Source organism: Geotrypetes seraphini, chromosome 18 (assembly GCF_902459505.1).
Source record: "Geotrypetes seraphini chromosome 18, aGeoSer1.1, whole genome shotgun sequence".
NCBI classification, from domain to species: Eukaryota; Metazoa; Chordata; class Amphibia; order Gymnophiona; family Dermophiidae; genus Geotrypetes; species Geotrypetes seraphini.
In genome coordinates this window covers 27979179-28001299 of record NC_047101.1, presented here as the reverse complement: position 1 = coordinate 28001299, position 22121 = coordinate 27979179, and the positions used below count along the sequence as shown (strand labels likewise).

General features: G+C 42.5%; 1 protein-coding gene across 1 annotated transcript in view; it reads left to right on the top strand.

Moving 5' to 3' along the window:
- LOC117351839 overlaps positions 1–13270 on the top strand; it is a 42640-nt gene extending 29370 nt beyond the window's left edge. The window contains exons 2-3 of the mRNA XM_033927685.1: positions 4590–5225; positions 13254–13270. Coding sequence (XP_033783576.1) covers positions 4590–5225; positions 13254–13270 — 653 coding nt within the window. The remainder of the gene's footprint in view (positions 1–4589; positions 5226–13253) is intronic.
- The last annotated feature ends 8851 nt before the right edge of the window (positions 13271–22121 follow it).

Genomic DNA, 22121 nt, shown 5'->3' with positions numbered 1-22121 from the left:
TTTAAATTCTACTGTTTATTATTCAAAGTAATGAATGGCACTGCCCCCACATATCTAAACAACCGCCTAAACTGGAACAATACAACTAGACAAAGGAGAACTCAGTCCCCTTTTACCTACCCCTCATTCAAAGGTACACAGCGCAAGATGTATGATAACCTACTAGCAACGCAAGCCGCTAAACTCGACCAGCCCATATCCAACATGCTGACAACAACGACCAACTTCAAATCATTTTGAAAAGAAATCAGAACCCTGCTATTAAAAAAATTTATCTAGATATCAAAACTCATCCCATGTCTATACCCTCTCTTGTAAACTTCCCCTTTCTTATAAACTTCCCTTTAAAGTCTCAATCATGTAAACAGCACCCTAAATTGTAATTTCCTGGAAATGTCCAGCTATCTTCTTTTGTAATCCGCCTAGAACTGCAAGGTACTGGTGGAATAGAAGTCACTAATGTAATGTAATGTACTCGCAGAACCCTTCTAAGCAGTTTCCATGTAATTCCATCTCTTTTCCACAGGAGGGAGCTCAGCACATGATCTAATCTGGGGACAGAATTGCCAAACCTTCCTCCCAATATAACAGTTTAGAGGAGAGTACAGAGCTCTAGAAAAGAATACCTTCCAAGATTCATTTTTCAGCTCCAAATCAGTGAGGTGTGGGGGTGTGCCAGGCTTTCATTTATAAACGGAACATCCTTGATCCTTGTGTGGTTGTTTCAGGCCGTAATGCTGAAGCATTAGCTGGTAGTGTCTTCTGGAATCTATGGCTCCAAGTACTTCAGCAAGTGATTGGCATTTTGAGTGCTTAACCTGGCAAGATATGGTTCTGCCTAAGAAAGGAGTTTTTGCAATATCATGTTCACCGTTTGTATAAATTCATTTAGTTAGTCCACTGGACTGAACAGATCCAAGATTTTAATGAGATGTCCTGCTGATCTGTTTCATTGTTCTTAGTTCAATCTACTTATTCAGTTTTACAACCACAGCCCCAAGCAAAAATCAGTATTAGGTCAGTTAAATTACATCACAGAAAAATGTAAGACAAATAAAGTCTAAAATTCTGAGGGATTCACTATTAAGTGCCTAATTGTTTATTAATAGGAGAACCAGCCACAAAGGAACCCGGGATCACCGCTATACAATTTAAACATTTACAAACCATTCATTTGCTTTGCCATGCCCGCTGATTTGACCAATTCACCAAACTCATTTTACATTTGCATTGGCTATCAGTACATTAGCTATGTTTAACTCATAGGTTGCTTCATACTGGTCAATCTCCCTACTTATCATACTTGGTTCTTCCGTACTCTCCTCTCAAGCTTTCTCACTATAGCCAATTCTCTGACCCTTCCTAACCCGAAACAAACTTATTATGAATCCACCAGAATGTCAGAATTCTTCTTTGTAGCCCCCAAACTTGAATGCTTGCCCTCTAAATCTTCACTCTGAACCATTTGGTTTCCAAATTCAAGGTTTTGTTAAAATCTTATTTTCTCCATATGGCTTTTAATGTGGAGATTGCTTGATGTGTCCCAGGAAAGGTTGTGACCACGAGGTTTGTCTTGTCCTTTCTTTTAATGAATTTTTAATTATTGTAAACCACATTGATCCACTCGATAAATTTTGCAGTATATCAAGCTTCAATAAACCTTTATCCTAAAGAAATATTGTAAATTGTTCTAGCTCCTAAAACATATTTTGAATTTCACAGCAGAAATTTTCTCAGAACATAGTTTTTTGTTTGCATTATACTTGGTGTCATAAATAGAAATCTCTTCCTCATATTCTAAATATTACATTTGGAAACATCTTTACTTTTAATGTAAAATACACAGTTTCAATATGATGGGGGAAAAAAGTCTGAGTCCAATACCGATTTTACAATTATTTATAATTAGCTTGTGGCTTTTCACCAATAGTACAAGACAAGTCATATCCAGGTAGTACTAACTATTCAAAGTACTAACAATTCAGAGTTTTACCCAAGATGATAGAGTGAAATTACTTTTCTAACATCACAAGTAGCATCAATGGGATTTGAACTCTAGTTTTCCTGACTCTGAGCCTGCTGAAAAGTTCTCATCCCAACCAACTTCCTAAATTCTAAGCATTATTTTACCACTGTAGCTGAAAAGAGTGTTATTTTATTTCACAAATTGCTAATTTGCAGAAATATAATGCTATTATTTGGACATTGTTTCAGACCATGTCTGGAATTTTCAAGTGTGTAATTCCAAGCCGTCAGAATTCCTTTCAAGTGTGTAATTCCTATTCCTGCAGAAGAAAACTCCAAAGAAAATCCATGAAAAATTGAGTGACAAATGCCCTTCATGCTCCACAGTGCAAACTTAAAGCATGGAGATTTTGAGAACAAAGATGCAGCAGGGTCTGGGAGGCCTCAAACAGTATCAACTCCTGAAATTGTTAACCATGTCCAAGACCTGATTTTGGCAAATCAACGAATATCAGCTAAAACAATTGCTGAGACATTACAAATATCCAGGGAATGTGTTGGCAGCCAAGTGGGTGCCCAAATGTTTGAATGCTGATGAAAAATAATGTTGAGTGGACACTTTCAAGTCGATTTTGCAGCATTTTTAGCGAGCTGGTGCCAACCTTTTGGAACAACTAGTTACTGTTGATGAAACATGGTTGCATCACTATAATCCTGAGACAAAACAACAGTCCATGCGATGGCAGCACTCAGGTTCTCCAAGGCCAAGGAAATTCAAGACCCAAAAGTCAGTAGGAAAGGTCATGGCCAGTGTTTTGGGATCAGGAAGGTGTTGTAATGACTGACTATCGTCCAAGGGGCCAAACAGTTAATGCAGAATACTACTGTAACTTACTGTGCTGATTAAATGAGGCACTGAAAGAAAAAAGGAGAGGAAAGCAAAGGAGGTTGGCAAAATGATGGATATTTTGACGCAGTTGGGGTTTTAGTGCATAGACCATCTACCCTACTCACCAGATCTTGTTTCATATGACTATTTTCTGTTTCCAAACCTTAAAAAGAGTTTGAAAAGGTGACAATTTTTGAGAGGTTCGGAGGTGATTGCAGCAGCGGAGCAGTATTTCAGTGATCAGACAACAGAATATTTTTTGTATGGGTTTCAGAAACTGTTGAACTTAGGGGGTGAATATGTGGAATAACTTGTAAGTTTCATGACTCCATGTCATCCCCTTCTTGATTAGGCTAAGAACTTTTCAACCCTCTCAGTGGGTAGACTAGGGGCTAATTACTTTTCCAGCTTCCCATGGAAATGGTAAATATTTGTAACAAGAATTTGTGCACGGTTGTCAATCAATCTCTAGGTGTCCTTTATAGAATCACACCTAGTGGCGCATAAACAAATTTAGGTGTCACTAGGCGTCCATTAGGGCAACTTTTCATTCGCCTAATTTGGCGGTGCCTATGTTGGATGCTTAACGACACCTAACTCAACCACATCTATTCTCTGCCCATAACTACGCCTACTGTTTGATAGGTGTCGTAAAGCGTCCTTAGAAATACCTCCACTTAGGTGTCGCTAGGCACCCTAAGAGTTCAGTGCCAAATTGTTTAATTCATTTTTTTGATTGGTTGAAAACCAGCATGCCAATTAAAAAATCAAAGGCACGGATCCCGAACTTAGGCATTGCTAGGCAGCTGAAATTAGGGTGCCTAGAGACACCCAATGTAGGTGCTGTTTATAGAATATGGCCCTTAGTCTACAGCTGAAATTATGTTTAATTGTTCATGGTATTGCAGAGACATTCTGTTTGTGTGTTTTGTTGACATTGTGATTTTTATCACGTATAATGTGGAAACTGCCTAGATTTAGGCGATGCATAAATAAAATGTGTATGTTTTACTTGTAATCAGCCTAAAAACAAACTGATAGAGCAGAATATAAATGTAATAAATAAAGATAGTGCAAGGTTTAGGGATTATGAAACTTGACTACAGAGAGAGCAGGGCAGCAGGAGAGAAGCGAGGAGTGAACACTGCCAGGGAGAGTCGGGAGATAGGAGAACCCAGGGCAGAGGAGAGCCGCGAGGCAGAGGGAGAAGGCAGGAGACAGTGAGGGGCAGTGGACCGCGTGCTGCAGGAGAGGTTCAGCGGACCAGAGGGGAGGAAGGAGAAGCCGCCGAAGGAGTCGGGCAGAGGCAGGCAGGCAGGAATTCAGCTGGGGTAGCGGTGAGAGGAAGCTCCGCCCACCCCCCCGCATCAGGGGCAGAGTCAGCACCCGGGCTCCCCCTTAAAAGGGGGCGAGGCAGAGGGAGAAGGCAGGAGACAGTGAGGGGCTGCGGCAAGAGTTAGCTCCGCCCACCCCTCCGAGCCTTAAGAAGAGCCAAACAGAACACCGTAGGGCATATCCTTCATTCTAAACACCCTATTGCTCAGATCTCTCTAACACCTAACTCTTCAACTTTACTCCTCAGAGGCCCTAACCTCACATACTCTCATACTATCTCTCATTCCATCTCTCTCTCACATATTTACTCTCTCATACTATCTCTCATACTCTCATACTATCTCTCATACCATCTCTTATACTCTCACATTTACTCTCTCCCTTTTTGTTGTTATGGCAGGGCGGACTAGGAGTGTGAAACCTACAAGCAAGGTCGGCATCCCCTGCACTGAGGTGATCAGGGAGATGACCTCAACCTACGTACAGACGGAGGAGAACATAGCACCAGGAAAGGATGTCTCCGTGCAGACCGAGACCATCCCACAGCAGTACATTACGGCCTCCACACAGACAGAGGAGGTCAGCCAGCAGGATGACGACATCATGCAGGAACTCAGGAGCCTCAGGGAGGAGGTGAAGCGTCTGAGAGGCATTAGAGAGGATGAGGCCTATATCGATGGGATAGTGCAGGAACTGTCCCAAATCACAGAACGGGCCCGTGACGGATCTCCCATGGTGACGCCAGGGCCGTCACCACAGAAACCAACTGTTGGAGTTCAGGAGATGGATGGAGACACTGACTCCTGGCAGTTGGTGACCTCATCCACAGGTAAACGTAGGAGACCCCGTCCCCCATTTACAAACTCTTCACCTTCTTACTCTTTCTCTCACCAGGACAGCTCCACATCGACTCCACATCTGAACCTGAAGAACAGATTCCAGGTCTTGCAGGAGGAGACTACCAACGTGGAGCAAGACCAGGAACAACATATATCTGCTTCTCCGGGGACAATGGATCGACACACCCAAAAGAAGCGTAGAGTCATAGCCATTGGGGACTCCATGTTGAGGGGCACCGAGGGACCAATATGCAGACCGGATATGCAGTCGAGGGAAGTCTGCTGCCTTCCTGGAGCCAGAATATGAGATGTGACCACCTGTCTTGATAGACTTCTCAAGCCCCAGGACCACTTCCCCATGCTGCTCATCCACGTCGGAACGAATGACACTGCCAAGAACACCCTGGAGGACATAGCCAGAGACTTCGGAGCTCTGGGAAAGAGGCTGAAGCAGACAGGAGCACAGGTAGTATTCTCTTCAATTCTTCCTGTTAGGGGCAGAGGAAGGGACAGGGACGAACGTATCCTGAAGACGAATGAGTGGCTACAACGATGGTGCCGGGAGATGAACTTCGGATTCCTGAATCACGGAGAGACACTACAGGGACTACAGGGACCAGACGGACTCCACTTGACCAACAGAGGTAAGAACGTCTTCGGACACCGACTAGCCCACCTACTTCGAAAGGCTTTAAACTAGGTAAGTTGGGGGTGGGTACCCACTTTTACACCAGAGCAGTAAGAACAATCCTGATGTGGCGAACCAAAACTCCGCTTCTAAGTCTAAGGTAAGTACCCTTACTGCAAAAGAATTGCTAGGAGTCACTTTAACTCAAATGGGTGGCTCTCTGCATGAGCTTAGTAAACAAAAAGAGTGGAGAGCTATGTATGTTAACGCACACAGCCTAGGGAATAAATTTCTAGAACTGGAAACAGAAATAGTTAATGCAGACCTAGACGTAGTAGCAATTTCAGAGACATGGTTTACAGACTCTCATGGGTGGGATATAACTATACCAGGATACAACCTGCTTCGCCAAGACAGAGAGGGTAAGTTAGGAGGAGGGGTAGCATTTTACATCAAAGAAAACATCAAGACAACCAGAATCACGGATATCAAGTATACTGGGGAATCCATCTGGGTAAACCTGGCCAGAGGCGGAGAAAAATGCCTGTATCTTGGTGTGGTGTACAGACCTCCAAGACAATCGGAGCACAAGGACATTGAATTAATTGAAGACATTGAGAATATCACCTTACGGGGAGACGTTGTTCTGTTAGGAGACTTTAACATGCCTGATGTAGATTGGAACACACTCTCAGCGACTACTTGTGATAGCAGGAGGATATTAACATCCATGAAGGGAGTACAGCTCAAACAATTGGTATTAGAACCCACTAGGGCCCAGGCCATCCTGGACCTGGTACTTACGAACGGGGAAAGCGTCTCAGAGATCTCGGTGGGAGAACCGCTAGCCACCAGTGACCATAACATGGTATGGTTCAACCTTAGGAAAGGCTTCCCTAGATCACAAACAAAAACAAGGGTACTCAATTTCCAGGGCACTGACTTCACACGCATGGGAGACTTCGTCCATCAGACGCTTTCAAGAAGTAACGGATAATGTGGAGGTTATGTGGTCAACCTTGAAATCGACCCTTCATGAGGCAACTATCCGCTACATAAAATCAGTAACTAAACAACAAAGAAAAAAGAAACCCCAATGGTTCACTGATGAGGTCTCGTACCTCGTCAAGGATAAGAAAAGAGCGTTTCTCTTGTACAAACGCACGGGGGAAAAAGAAGCAAACATTGAATACAGGACAAAGTCTGCAGCGGTCAAAACAGCAGTCAGGGAGGCCAAACTTCGAATGGAAGAAACTCTAGCAAAGAACATTAAAAAAGGGGACAAATCCTTCTTCAGGTACATTAGCGACAGGAAAAAGAACGCAGACGGGATAGTACGCCTTAGAATGCCAGACAGGAATTATGTGGAAACAGATTCTGAAAAAGCCAAACTACTGAACGATTACTTCTGCTCAGTCTTTACCTGCGAGGCACCAGGGCACAGGCCACGGCTGGAAGCAAAAGAAAGCAAGGAAGACCCATTTCTGAATTTTGAGTTCACACCAGCTGATGTTTACACAGAACTTTCAAGACTCAAGGTGAACAAAGCCATGGGACCGGACAATTTGCACCCAAGAGTGCTCAGAGGGCTGTGCGATGTTCTGGCGGAACCGTTAGCCATGCTCTTCTATCTCTCCCTAAGTACGGGGAGAGTCCCCCTGGACTGGAAAACAGCCAACGTCGTTCCTCTGCAGAAAAAGGGTTGCAGAGCAGAGGCTGCAAATTATAGACCAGTGAGTCTCACATCAATAGTGTGTAAACTCATGGAAACTCTACTTAAAGGTAAATTAGACACGATAATGGATGAAGGGAATCTAAGGGATCCCTGTCAACATGGATTCACCAGAGGCAGGTCATGCCAATCCAATCTTATAAGCTTCTTCGATTGGGTGACAGGAAAGCTAGACTCGGGAGAGTCTCTGGACATAGTGTACTTGGATTTCAGTAAAGCTTTCGACAGTGTCCCACACTGTAGACTATTAAACAAGATGAAATCGCTGGGTTTGGGTGAGAAACTAACTGCATGGGCCAGTAATTGGCTGAGTGGAAGACTTCAGAGGGTGGTGGTCAACGGCACCCTCTCTGAGACATCGGAGGTGACTAGCGGAGTGTCGCAGGGCTCAGTTCTGGGACCATCCCTTTTCAACATATTCATAGGGGACTTGACCCGGGGGCTTCAGGGTAAAGTAGCACTGTTCGCCGACGATGCCAAACTGTGTAACATAGTAAGTGAAAGCAACCTCTAGGATAGTATGACACAAGATCTGATCACGTTGGAAAACTGGTCCTCGACATGGCAGCTAGGCTTCAACGCTAAAAAATGTAAGGTCATGCATCTCCGCAGCGGAAATCCATGCAGAACATACTTCTTGAATGGAGAAACGCTAGCTAGGACTTCAGAGGAACGGGACTTGGGGGTAATCATCAGTGCAGACATGAAGGCTGCCAAACAAGTAGAGAAGGCCTCATCAAAGGCAAGGCAAATGATGGGATGTATCAATAGAAGCTTCGTCAGCCGTAAACCTGAAGTCATAATGCCACTCTACAGAACCATGGTGAGACCCCATCTGGAATACTGTGTGCAATTCTGGAGGCCACATTACCGGAAAGATGTGCTTCGAGCTGAGTCGGTCCAGCGGATGGCCACTAGGATGGTCGCGGGGCTCAAAGGTCTCTCATACGAAGAAAGACTGGGCAAATTGCAGCTCTATACCCTAGAGGAGCGCAGGGAAAGGGGTGACATGATTGAGACATTTAAGTACGTCACGTGTCGTGTCGAGGTGGAAAACGATATATTCTTTCCCAGGGGACCCTCGGTCACAAGAGGGCACCCGCTCAAACTCAGAGGAGGGAAATTTAGTGGTGACACCCGGAAGTATTTCTTCACAGAAAGGGTGGTAGATCACTGGAACAGACTTCCGGTGCAGGTGATAAAGGCCACCAGCGTGCTCGACTTTAAGACTAAATGGGACATCCACGTGGGATCCCTACGAGGGTCGAGTTAAGGAACTAGGTCATTAGCATTCAGACTTAATGGGGTGGGTCAATAGAGTGGGCAGACTTGATGGGCTGTAGCCCTTTTCTGCCGTCATCTTTCTATGTTTCTAAAGTGTTGTATCAAGAAGCTTCATAAAATCATATGAAACATCTTCAGCTCTTACACTGGAGAACCGGTTTTTATGCTGTTACTGCAGAGAATCCTAGTCTAAAACTTCTATTGTATCTTTCTCCATTCCCTAACATCGATGCCTCTTCTTATCATCGCTTACAAAAGGTCCAAGTGAGCATCTTTCTGATCCAAGCCATCATGCTGTCAATCTGTCCATAGGTGATAGTCTTTCTCCTCTGCTTACTTTCTATCTTTCTTGGTGCCTGGGATCTTCATTCCACTGTTCTTCATGCTGTTTTGCCCTTTCTGAGGAGAAATGACTGCCATACCTCCCAGCCTTCAAATACTGAGTGATCTCTGGGATAACATTGCTTAACCTAACAAAAGTTTGAGCACCTAAGTACTTTAGGAGATCCTGAATATTGTGATAACACTTAGAATCCTGATTGAACCCCAGTGGTAAAATCTGGACATCTTGCTACATACCCTGTAACTTAGTTTCTCAAATCTTGTTTAACTGTATATTAATAGGTTTTAATTTGCCATTTCCAAATTTACTTCATTGATTGTATTTATGCTTATAGCTGGTCATGTTACTATTGTTATGCTGTTAACAAAATTGTAAATTTTATGTTAAGCTAAACTTGCTGCATACTGCCCTGGATGAATCTCTTCATAAAGGCATAAGAACATAAGAATTGCCATACTGGGACAGACCGAAGGTCCATCAAGCCCAGTATCTTGTTTCCAACAGTGTCCAACCCAGGTCCCAAGTACCTAGCTAGATCTCAAGTAATAAAACAGATTTTATGCTGCTTATTTTAGAAATAAGCAGTGGATTTCCCTCAAGCCATCTCAATAATGGCCTATGGACTTCTCCTTTTTAAACCCTGCTAAGCTAACTGATTTCACCACATTCTCCGGTAATGAATTCCAAAGTTTAGTTACAAGATGTATGAAGAAGCATTTTCTCCAGTTTGTTTTAAATCTACTACTTAGTAGCTTCATCACATGCCCCCTAGTCCTAGTATTTTTGGAAAGAGTAAACAAGTGATTCACATCTACCCATTCCACTCCATTCAGTATTTTATAGACCTCTAACATATCCCCCTGAGTCATCTCTTCTCCAACCTGAAAAGCCCTAGCCACTATAGCCTTTCCTCATAGGGAAGTCATCCCATCCCTTTTATCATTTTCATTGCCCTTCTCTGTACATTTTCTAATTTCACTACATCTTTTTTGAGATAAAGTGACCAGAAATGCACACAGTATTTGAGGTGCGGCAATACCATAGAGCAATATAAGGGCATTATAACATTTTCATCTTTATTTTCTATTCCTGTCCTGATAATTCCTATCATTCTTTTGCTTTCTTATCCATCACCGCACATTGAGCTGAGGGTTTTAACATATCCTCAACAACGACACCTAGATCCTTTTCCTGGGCCATGACTCCTAATGTGGAACTCTGCTATAGCTATAGTTTGGGTTCCTCTTTTCCACATGCATCACTTTGCCCTTGCTCACATTAACTGCCTCTTTTACAAAGCCGCACGGCAACGGCCCCGAAGCCCTTTAAATTTCTATGGGTTTCAGGGCCTTTAATACATCACAGCCTCTAGGGTGGCTTCGTAAAAGAGGCCCTAAATGTCATCTGCCATTTTGACACTCAATCTCCCAGTTATTACATGGCAATAAATAAATACATACCCAACCTTTTAGCCTTATTGCCTTGGGTTCTTTATTTATAATTTTATGTGTTACAATCCTACTGTCCCAGAAGCTGTGTTTGGGAGAACAAAATAGAGGAATGTTTACATTCCACTCCAATCTTCCTACTTTTGATACCTTGGATTGCTGTTGCGTCTGTGGAAGTTGCCTGCCAGTAAGTTTTAAACGGTGACAGTTCTCTGTAGGAAAACACAGGAGTGGTGAGCAGACTACGACCACAGACAGGTCCCCCTTCAGGGCTTAACACTATGGATGTTAGAGGAAGGGAGATCGGTAGCAACCATCAACTCAAACCCAGAACCCAAGGTGAGAACCAGAAAGCTGAGGAACCCTGGCGAAATAATTTGAAATCCTACACTGAACCAAATGAGTGATTGAACAACAACTGAACAAAAAGGTTTCGATTCATCCATTCCAATTAGTTCTTCAGATATGTGAAGGGGAAGCAACCGGCAAGGGAGGAAGTGGGGCCATTGGATGATGGAGACAAAAAGGGAGTGGTAAAGGAGGAAAAGAGATAGCTGACAGGTTGAATAAGTTCTTCACGTCAGTCTTCACGAGGGAGGACACATCCAATATTCCATGAACCGGAGGACATCGTAAATGGGGATCGGGATGAAAAGCTGGTCCAACTAGAGGTAAGCCAAGAGGATGTCCTCAGGCATATAGACAGACTAAAGAGCGACAAATCGCCAGGTCCGGACGGCATTCACCCAAGGGTACTCAAGGAACTAAAGAACGAAATAGCAGAGCCACTTCGCCAAATATGTAACCTATCTTTGAAAACTGGAGAGATCCCGGAGGACTGGAAAATTGCAAATGTCACGCCCATCTTCAAGAAGGGTTCAAGGGGGGACCCGGGGAATTACAGGCTGGTGAGCTTGACCTCGGTCCCGGGAAAGATGATGGAAGCACTGATTAAGGACAGCATCTGTGAACACATAGAAAACAATGGACAGCTAAAGTCGAGTCAGCACGGCTTCTGCAAGGGTAGGTCATGCCTCACAAACTTATTGTACTTCTTTGAGGGGGTAAACAGCCAGGTGGATAAAGGGGAATCCATCGACATCATTTACCTTGACTTTCAAAAAGCCTTCGACAAGGTACCGCATGAAAGGCTGCTTAAAAAGCTGTGGAAACACGGAGTGCAAGGGGAGGTCCACCGATGGATCAAAAACTGGCTGGCAGGCAGGAAACAGAGGGTTGGAGTAAAGGGCCATTACTCAGACTGGCAATGGGTTACGAGTGGAGTTCCGCAGGGGTCGGTGCTGGGACCGCTCCTGTTCAATATATTTATTAATGACCTGGAGGTGGGAACAAACTGCAAAGTTATTAAATTTGCGGATGACACCAAACTCTACTGCAGGGTAGAAACCATGGAAGACTGTGAAGATCTGCAAAGGGACCTAACGACACTAGAAGAATGGGCCAAAAAGTGGCAAATGAGCTTTAATGTAGAGAAATGCAAGGTCATGCATGTAGGGAAAAAGAACCCGATGTTCAGCTACAAAATGGGGGGATCACTGCTAGGGATAAGTAACCTTGAAAGAGACCTGGGAGTGATGGTAGACACAACACTGAAGGCGTCGGCACAGTGCGCCACAGCCTCAAGAAAAGCAAACAAAATGTTGGGTATCATTAAGAAGGGTATCACGACCAGGACGAAGGAGGTCATCCTGCCACTGTATCGTGCAATGGTGTGCCCGCATCTGGAATACTGTGTCCAGGCCTGGTCGCCGTACCTCAAGAAGGACATGGCGGTACTTGAGGGAGTCCAGAGAAGAGCAACTAAACTGATAAAGGGTATGGAAAACCTCTCATATACTGACAGACTGAAAGAGCTGGGGCTGTTCTCCCTGGAAAAGCGGAGACTTAGAGGAGACATGATAGAAACCTTCAAGATCCTGAAGGGTATAGAAAGGGTAGACAGGGACAGATTTTTCAGATTATGGGGAACCACAAGTACAAGGGGGCACTCGGAGAAATTAAAAGGGGACAGGTTTAGAACAAATGCCAGAAAGTTCTTTTTCACCCAGAGGGTGGTGGATACATGGAATGCGCTTCCGGAGGCTGTGATAGGCTGGAGCACGTTACAAGGCTTCAAAGAAGGTTTGGATAGGTTCCTAGAGGATAAAGGAATTGAGGGGTACAGATAGGAGTAGAGGTAGTTTTAGGGATAGTCTGGGACCACTGCTCAGGCAATGGGCCTGATGGGCCACCATGGGAGCGGACCGCTGGGCGAGATGGACCTCTGGTCTGCCTCAGCGGAGTGTTCTTATTAGAAAAATAAAAAAGCAGGCCAGAGGAGTATTTACACTAGAGTAATTTCACATTCTAATGACAATACAATCAATGAGTGACAAACCAGATTCTAAAATTAGAACCATTTGTAAAGATCTTCTGTAAAGGTTTGCTGGCAATGCCCCCTGTTTTGTTCATTTCTGATAAACAAAAGTAAGACATTATGCTGCCTCTCTGTGGACCTGAATATCATTTTTTATCAATAGCTTCTTTGTGCTCAGAAAAGGCAGAAGGAATGAGGCTTTTGTTATTATCCTCTGAATGGATTCTTGCATTAGTGGCAATAAATTACCAAGGAAGAAGAAAAACACTGGTACCGGGGCTTTCCCTGGTTAGGGTTAGCGTATGGCTCCAGAAAAAAGGAGGATAGATTGAGACATCTAGGTTTTATTTCCGTTGTCTCGATCCGTCCTCCTTTCTCTAACCCTGTCCCTGATATTCTCCCTTCTTTTGCAGACTTCATGTGCCCTTAAACAGATGAGGTGATAAGAAGCATAAATTCACATTCAAAATAGTTATGATTTGTGTTTCAATGGCTTGATCTGTGATTAATCACTGGGAGGCAATCAGGTCAGTGAAATTCTGCCCCTTTCAGCAGGTGCAGCTGTCAACCTCCCTACCAGCCTCAGTGCACCACAAACAAGAACCCTGGGGCCAAAACCAAGGCACGGAGCAGAATCCCACACACACATAAATGTAAGCAGACAAGACATGAATGATGGGTTAACTGAACACTGTTCATGTCTGCACCAGTCCAAACAGAATTCTTACTGGAAAAAACCTGTTTTGGGCTCCCACAATTAGCTGCTGATTGGCTACGTTTTAAAGTGCACTGTCAGATGATGAAAAGAAATACCCTCGGATATCTCCTCTACTCATTTGCAAGGCAAAATTTTTTCTGCAGTTATTTGCTGTGGGAATCTTAGACATTTCAGTATAGGAAGAATCTGGCACCCCTTGTACTTTATTTGAGGAGCGTAAATAAATACCAAATTGTCAGCTGTGGGGATTTGGGCATCAGGCTCAGAATCAGTGGAAGATTTGGCCTCTGGGACAACTATACTGCGTGTCAGCACTAAGGGTGACATTGCTAGCATCTAGATGTAGGGACGTTAGGCTGGGAAGTATTCTGCTGCACTTTCAGATATGTGGAGCCTGCACAGAGTGTTGAAAACCATAGAAGAAAGAGTGTGGCCTATGTATTTCCAGCAACTGAATGATTTTTTTTAAAGGGGCTGCGGCAGCTCCAGATTAAGAGTGGCGCTGTGCGCATTCTTAAAGGCACAGAACCATGATGGCGAACAGCCAGCATGGTAGAGAGGTCAGAGAACAGAATCAAAGCCTGATGTCCGAGATTAAAAAATAAATAAATGAAGCACACTGGTAGCATATGATAAGGGGCCTGAAGGGTCCTGTAAGGAATTTAGGAGCCTTTTTATTAAGCAGTGCACAATCCTCAGCGCGGGTCTTTCCCATGAACTAGGGCTACTTTTAGCATGGTGGTAAAATGGATCGATTTTGCATTATTCCAATTAATGCTGAAAATTTCTCAGCCCAATCAACCAACTTCCTAAATTCTGAGTGTTATTTTGCCACTGTAGCTGAAAAGAGTGTTAAGTGTCAATTTGCAGAAATGAAATTCTCTGGTTTGACATTGTTTCAGATCATTGATTGGTCCATAGCCATGTCATTCTCGTCTTGGTTGGGCTGAGAACTTTTCAGCACCCCTTGATAACCAGAGCTGATATTCTGATGTCATAATGCCTTATTCCACCAATAAGAGCCACCCTCATCAGTGATGTCACAAAGGCTTGATTGTCCTATACTTGGTTCACTTTTATTACATGCAAGTTTCCAAGTTTATTAGTTTTTTAATATCCCGACCATCAAGCAAATGTCTGGCCGGTTAACAATGCAAGGAGTTGCTGACAAGTTCTCAGCCCAACCAACCAACTTCTTAAAGAAAAGAGGCACCCACTTGATATCAACATCATATATGCATTTTAGAAAGCTATTAAAAACCCATATGTTCTCAAAATTCTTGTAATCCCTTCAAAGCAGCATACTGATGTGAAACTATTGTTTACTCGCTAATACCAATATTCTATCTATTGTAGCCCATCTCTTTTGTAAACCGCATAGAACCGAAAGGCTTTTGCAGTATATAAATAAAAATGTATGTTATGTTATGTTTATAAAATAGCGCCCTGTTAAAATTATACTCTAAGTATGAATATCATATATTAACAGTACCTAAAAAAAACTATGTAACCCTTACATTTCCTTCCAAACATCCAGCGCACACTGCTGGAGGTAGTAATAGAAACTGCAGGAACCAGAGAAAAGATTGACTTATGATGGTTATATTTTGGGAAAGCTAATTCACTTAACATGTATTGTAATAATTTAAGGTCACTTGCAGAAGAACATAAGAGTTGTTCTAGTGGGTCAGACTGAGCATCCATCTAGCCCAGGGTTAGGCAGGTCAGGTTTTCAGGATATCCACAATAAATATGCATGAGATAGATTTGCATCTCAAGAAGGCAGTGCATGCAGATCCATCTCATAAATAACAGTGGCCAGTCCAAATTACAAACTCTTGGCATAGTCTCAAAAGTAGCAAGATTCCACACTACTTATTCCCAGTGGCTTAGCCCTGGGTAGACCTGGGTTGGGGCCCACCCAATTTGGATTCAAGCTCAACCAAAACTGTGGCACTCATGCTGAGGCTAAAACAAAAAGACAACCTAAGGTGGTTTACATCATAGAAAAATATATATGACTAGAAATATGATGTGAATACAATTTTTTTTTTTAATAAATTGAATATTTACAATATCCAATAATACAAAAAAAAAGGGGATAATCTCATAAGCAATACATAATCAATCATAGACAATTCCTTTTTAAGCCCACATAAATGGGGAGACATGATACATTTTCACCAAACAAATTATAGGAAAAGATAAAGTACAATCTTTAAAAAGGCAAAGACTGTGGAATACAATATTCTTGAAGTCATATTTGTTAAAATAATAAAGGCAAATACATCCACTATAAGGAGCAGCTGACCCAATCGATAGCAGCAGACCCAACACGGTCCGTGTTTCGGCTTATACAAGTCTTCCTCAGGGGTCCTGGGAGTGTGACTAATGGGAAAAAAGATTAGGAGTAAGTGCTGCCATAGTGAAATTCATGGTGCATGGCAGTGATACGACTATGAGGACATCAGCTGTGAAGACATTGTAGGGTGCAAGAGAGATGAAGTGTCTGTACATGGATAAAAAAGGTATAGCTTGCAAATGCACAGAAATGTCAGAGCAGGACTGATTAGATTACAACCAATCTTTACATATCAATGTAAAAAACACTTATTATTTTTAATTATTTGAAAAAATAGAGGGAGAAACATCAGACTTATATGATATAAATAGATCATAGGGCCTCCTAAAACACTAAAGTTATTTCAGGTCCTGATCTACAGACTCAAGCCTTTAATCATTTGAATCTCTCCTCTGGGCTGCCACACCAACATTAATTGAAAACAATTGTTAAAGTTTTTTAAATACTGAAATTTCTGTTCAGCCTAGAGGAGAGATTTCAATGTTTAAAACTTTAAAACTCATTTTCAATTAAAGTTGGCGTGGCAGCCCAGAGGAGAGATTCAAATGATTAAAGGCTTGAATTTGTAGATAGGGACCTGAAATAACTTTAGTGTTTTAGGAAGCCCTATGATCTATTTATATCATATAAGTCTGATATTTCTCCCTCTTTTTATTTTTTCAAATAATAAAAAATAATGTTTTTTATATTGATATGTAAAGATTATATTTACATTTCTGGTCATATATATTTTTCTATGATATAGTCCACCTTAGGTTGTCTTTTTGTTTTGTTTGCTAAGAGTAGATTTATTGATCTGTTTGTATCTTCTACTTCCCTGGCAACTCATGCTGTGGCTGGAAGGGATCCCTAAAACCCACCAGCTGAAGATTTCCTCCTCCTCTTCCAAATGGCAGCCGGCAGCACTTGCCTCAAGCTGACACTGACAATGACCCCTCTGTACATGCTCAGTTTTCATGCATGCGCAAACACTGAGCATGTGCAGCCTTCTGGAAGTGGCAGGAGCTCAAGACAAGTGCTGCTGGCTGCCATTTGGAAGAGCACTGTTTGCCCAAGGAAGGGGAATTCTTCAACTGGTGGGGTTTGGAGATCCACTGCAGCTCAGCTATTAAATATTTTAGATTGGTGGGTGGGAAGGGGCACAGAATGGAGAGGGGAGGGGAGATGAATACCAAGCCCATCCACCTTGGGCTCAAACCTACCCAAAATCAGCCATCTGGCTATGTCCCTGCTTATTCCTAGGGATAAGCTTTCCCCAGGTCTAGACTCTAAGCTAGGTTTTTATTTTCCATTGAAGGGAATTCTTCAAACCCTTCCTTGGTCCTCATCAGCATCTTTTTAGGAATCAATGGCAGGATGTGGCAGTGAAATTATTTGGAAATTCTGGTACAGGCCCGGTCATGACATGGTAGAGGCCATTCTCAGCAGTAAAGTGCTTTGCTTGATTTTCAAGTTGTTGAAATGCGATGGGACACCTGCACTAGGTTCTCTAATGTAATTTTACCAACCTACACAAGCGTTACAATCGGCAGATAAGCTGTGTTTGGTTGTGTCATCCTTGACTGCTGTGAGGCTTTCTAGCCACCATAATACCATGTTGATGATACAAGGTCCAATATGTTTGAATTTATTGCCCTTAGAGATAAGGCAATTGTCGGGCTTGTTACAGTTCAGGAAATTGGTGAAAACTTTTTTATTTGAGCAAACATTCTGTTCATAATTTGTTTTTATGTTTGTTGTATTGTGATTATCTGTTTTTAAGATTTTTAGTTTTAGGGTTTGTTTATTTTTATGGCTAATTTAAGTTTTAGTTTCTTATTATTGTCAATTTGATGATGCTGTATGTTCATTGAATATGTGTGTTTGTTGTTACCCGCCTAGAATTGTAGGATAGGTGGGATATAAATTGTTTAAATAAATAAATAATTTAGGATTGTAGCTATTAATGAGAGTTAAAGAAATAAAACATAATACTTGCCTTTTAACATGCATTAAACAGCAAAACTGTGTGTTATTTTACTGTAATAAGTTAGTATAAGTCACTGTGGGCTGCATAACAATGAGATACAAAGCACCACGTTATTTTTATGCTAGCTGAATAACGCAGCTTGTATTAAACTCCACAAGTGATACACAAGGTGTATCCAGACTTGATCACACTGGGGCTGATTGCTCTAGAAGATCTGGGTTGCTTCAGTCTTATAGCATGGCTCTTGAGTGCACAGCGCTAGCTAAGAAAGGATATTCAGAAGTGGCCATTACCACCCTATTGAAGGCCAAGACGCCATCCACTTTTTTGGCATATGCCAAGTCATGGGATACTTTTCAGTGCTGAAGCAATAAGTATTGTCGGTACTGGCCTTCCTTCAGGAGGGCCTGGACAAGGGATTAGCAGTGGCATCCCTTAAGATACAGATGGCAGGCCAGACTTGCTTTATAGGCTGAGAGAAGCAAGTCTTTCTGGCTGCTCACTCTCATAATGGAAAAATCCACTAGGCTGCATCTTAGACGGCACTCTCACAATGGAACCACAAATATCTAACCTTACGAAAAAGACCATCTACACGTTAACTGCAACTCATAAGATCATACTTCCACCAACACCACTTTGCTCTGATCGTTCAGATGATGGTCCTATCTCAACTGGACTATTGCAACTCCACCTACCTTGGCATCAAAACCACTCTTATCCACAAATTACAACTCATCCCAAACACTGCCGTTAGACTAATCTACAAATTAAAGAAATTTGATTCAATCTCAACCTTCATCAGGCAGCTACATTGGCTCCCAATATCATCCCGAATAATCTTCACATCATCCTGTATCCTATACCAGATTCTATACGGAAGCTCAGCAGCCCCTCTCATCCAACATCTTGGCCAACATCAAAAAGAATTCTTAATAGAATCCAACTAAACCTGCCATCCACAAAATACCTCCACTACAAGTAAATTTTCCACTTTATGTTAACTTATCTAGGTGTTAAAACCTGGAGTGACCTACCAGACACTATCAGGAAAGAGAAAAACTACACCACATTCAGAAAAATCCTGGACAACTCACCTCTTTGACAATTAACTGTCTTAGTATATATATTTTTACTGCCCCAGCGAATAATATATAGAGATTTAGCGTTTGCTAATATTCCGGTCAATTCTGCTCTCTGTCCCCGACCCTGAAGAAAATCTTGAAACGCATCGGTGGGGAACGAGGCAGACCCGGTTTAAAGCTAAGTTACTTACCATGTATTAATTAAGATTATAATGACTTACAAATAATGCACTGACACTTTATAAATTATTACAGCTTATTAGAATTTAAAACTAGCAGTAGTATAGTGTTCAAAAATCACGAAAAAAATGTTCCAGTGAGGATGGCTACCACACTACTTTATCGTGTGGCATTCTGAGGAACTAAGCGTGTCATGAACACTTGCACAGTGGTGGTTTGATTTCTCATTTAGTCTATATATAACACCCCCTATTTCTAGGTCCCTCTTCTTACTTCTCCCACTAAACCTGCCATCCTCAAAATACCCCATCACTTTTCCATGCCCCTCCCCTTTTCTTTCCCCTTCCTCTTTGATCTGTCGCCTTGAGCCTGTATAGGTATGTGCGACTCACAAATGGAAGATTAGATTAGATAAGATAAATAGCACTAGCTCAAAGTTGGCAATAATTTTTCCTGACTAGGAATATCAGGCCTCTAATATGCAGCCCAATGTTGCTAGGTACATAGTAACATAGTTGATGACGGCAGATAAAGACATGAATGGTCCATCCAGTCTGCCCTATGTTAATGGGGCCAGAGCTCCACTGCTAGAGAAGTGCTCTCCTTCCATCTTATTGCTGGAGAATTCCAACACCCTGTAATCCCCATTAGACCTCCTAAAAACCCAGCTTCTGGCTCCCTGATCCCACCCCCAGGCCTCACAAGCCTAACCCAGCCATTCTTAGTGGTCTAGGTGGTTTGGGGCAGGTGCAATTCCCAGGTACTCCTGCCCATGCCAGATTCAAAGGGTTGACCCTTAACAGTAGTATCGTGAGAGTACCATTAGGGATCATCTGTACCATTTTGAGCTCAGTGCCAGTAGGGGCAGGAGTGACTGGGGATTGTTTTGGCCCCAGACCAGGTAGGCCACAAGGTCCACTGGTGGGGAGGAATCTTCAGAGGGGGAACTTGTGCGGAGTGGAGGTCAGGGGGGCCTATGGGAGAGCTAGGGGTCTTCAGGGAGATGGGGAAGAGGGAGAGGTAAGAGGCTGAGCTCCTGTCCCTTTAAGAAAGACTCCCTAGGAACACTGGGTCTCACATTTGTAACCTCGTACTCTAGTGGCACAATTATTCATTTATCACAAGAGTCACTAACCTGTGGTATAGCTCCGTGGTAAACTAAACTGCAGTAAAAATTTAGGCGGCCTTCAAAAAAATAGGCACTATGCTTGGCTGCCTTTTAGTTGTGCCTAGAGCCAGCCTATTTATTGGGCGTCTCCAAAATAAGTGCCGCTCAGCATGATTCACTAAACTAGCAGCCAATTTTACTTGAATCGTGCTAAACAGTGCCTAAATTTTGGCCACTTATAGAATTTGCCCCTAAGTGCTTAATGGTCTTTTTGTTGCTTTTTAAAATAAATAAATAAATTTTCAAATGAATGCACATCTCCGCTTTTTATATCTCTGGAGGAGAGAGACTCAGATATTCCCAAGCATGTCCTTTGCTTATGTAGAAATTGGTTACAGGCCAGCTCTTGGAAAAACAAGTCCTACCTTCTACTGTTTTGAGCAGTCATTCACTCACCCGACTCATTCAATTCAAATCCCTGCACTTCTGTTATCACCTCAAGCTAAATTTCTGACTTCTTCCCAGAGTAGTTTGTATTGTAATGTCAGCAACTTTCATGCAAAGTGTGTTTGTGAAAACCCCACGCAGTGAAAACAGACAAACATAATGTACCAAATACAATCTAGAGTACCCTTCAAGCAAAAAGGTGGAGTGTCTGCTCTTTATGTCTCAAGCCAGGAAAATGACTGGATGCAGGTGATGCTGTTATAGTTGAAACTGTACCCATTGCTCTGTTCAAACCAGACAATTTAGGGAAGTTTTAAAAACACTCTATATCTGTTCCCTGATCTGTCTTGTCATTACTAGCTTTGTATCCAGTACAGTTTTTCCTTAAAGAAATATCTTTTCTCAGAAGCCTTCCTAGAAATATTAATGTGACTGAGGTATGAGGCATGGTGCTACTAGGTGAACTTATTACATAAGCTGTACGCAATAATTGTAATTGTGAAAACTTCTGTACTACCATCTCATCACCGTTTACTGTACTTCAGGGGTGTCAAAGTCCCTCCTAGAGGGCCGCAATCCAGTCGGGTTTTCAGGATTTCCCCAATGAATATGCATGAGATCTATTTGCATGCACTGCTTTCATTGTATGCTAATAGATCTCATGCATATTCATTGGGGAAATCCTGAAAATCCGACTGGATTGCGGCCCTTGAGGAGGGACTTTGACACCCCTGCTGTACTTAATCCATGCTTGTTCATCTAGAGCAGGAGTAGGCAATTCTGGTCTTCAAAAGCCACAGGCAGGTCAGGTTTTCAGGATATCCACAATGAATATGTATGAGATGGATCTGCATGCACTGCCTCCTTGAGATGCAAATCTATCTCATGCATATTTATTGTAGATATCTGGAAAACCTGACCTGCCTGTGGCTCTCGAGGACCGGAATTGCCTACCCCTGATCTCGAGCACTCAATCCATGTTATAACCAAACCAACCAACATCAGAAAATCCATCATTATAAAGCACACTAAGGGCTCCTTTTCCAAAGGTGCGCTAGCGTTTTTAGCGCGCGCTAACCTCCGCTCTACATGGAAAATACTAACGCAAGCTCTATGGAGGTGTTAGCATGCAGCACGCGGGGCAATGTAGCGTGCATTAAAACCACTAGCGCACCTTCGTAAAAGGAGCCCTAAGGTAAAGTGTAGATGAAATGCAAGGATATAATGTTGAAACGAATAAAAGAACAGAAAACCACATAGTGAAGCTGACAAAAGAAGCAGTCCAAAAGAGCTGTATTGTAATCTTCAGTAATTTCAGGAAAACTCAGGATAAAATAAACACGTCATATCAAATTCTGTATATCTAACACTACATAATAATAATATATATATTCATTTTCACTCTACTAATG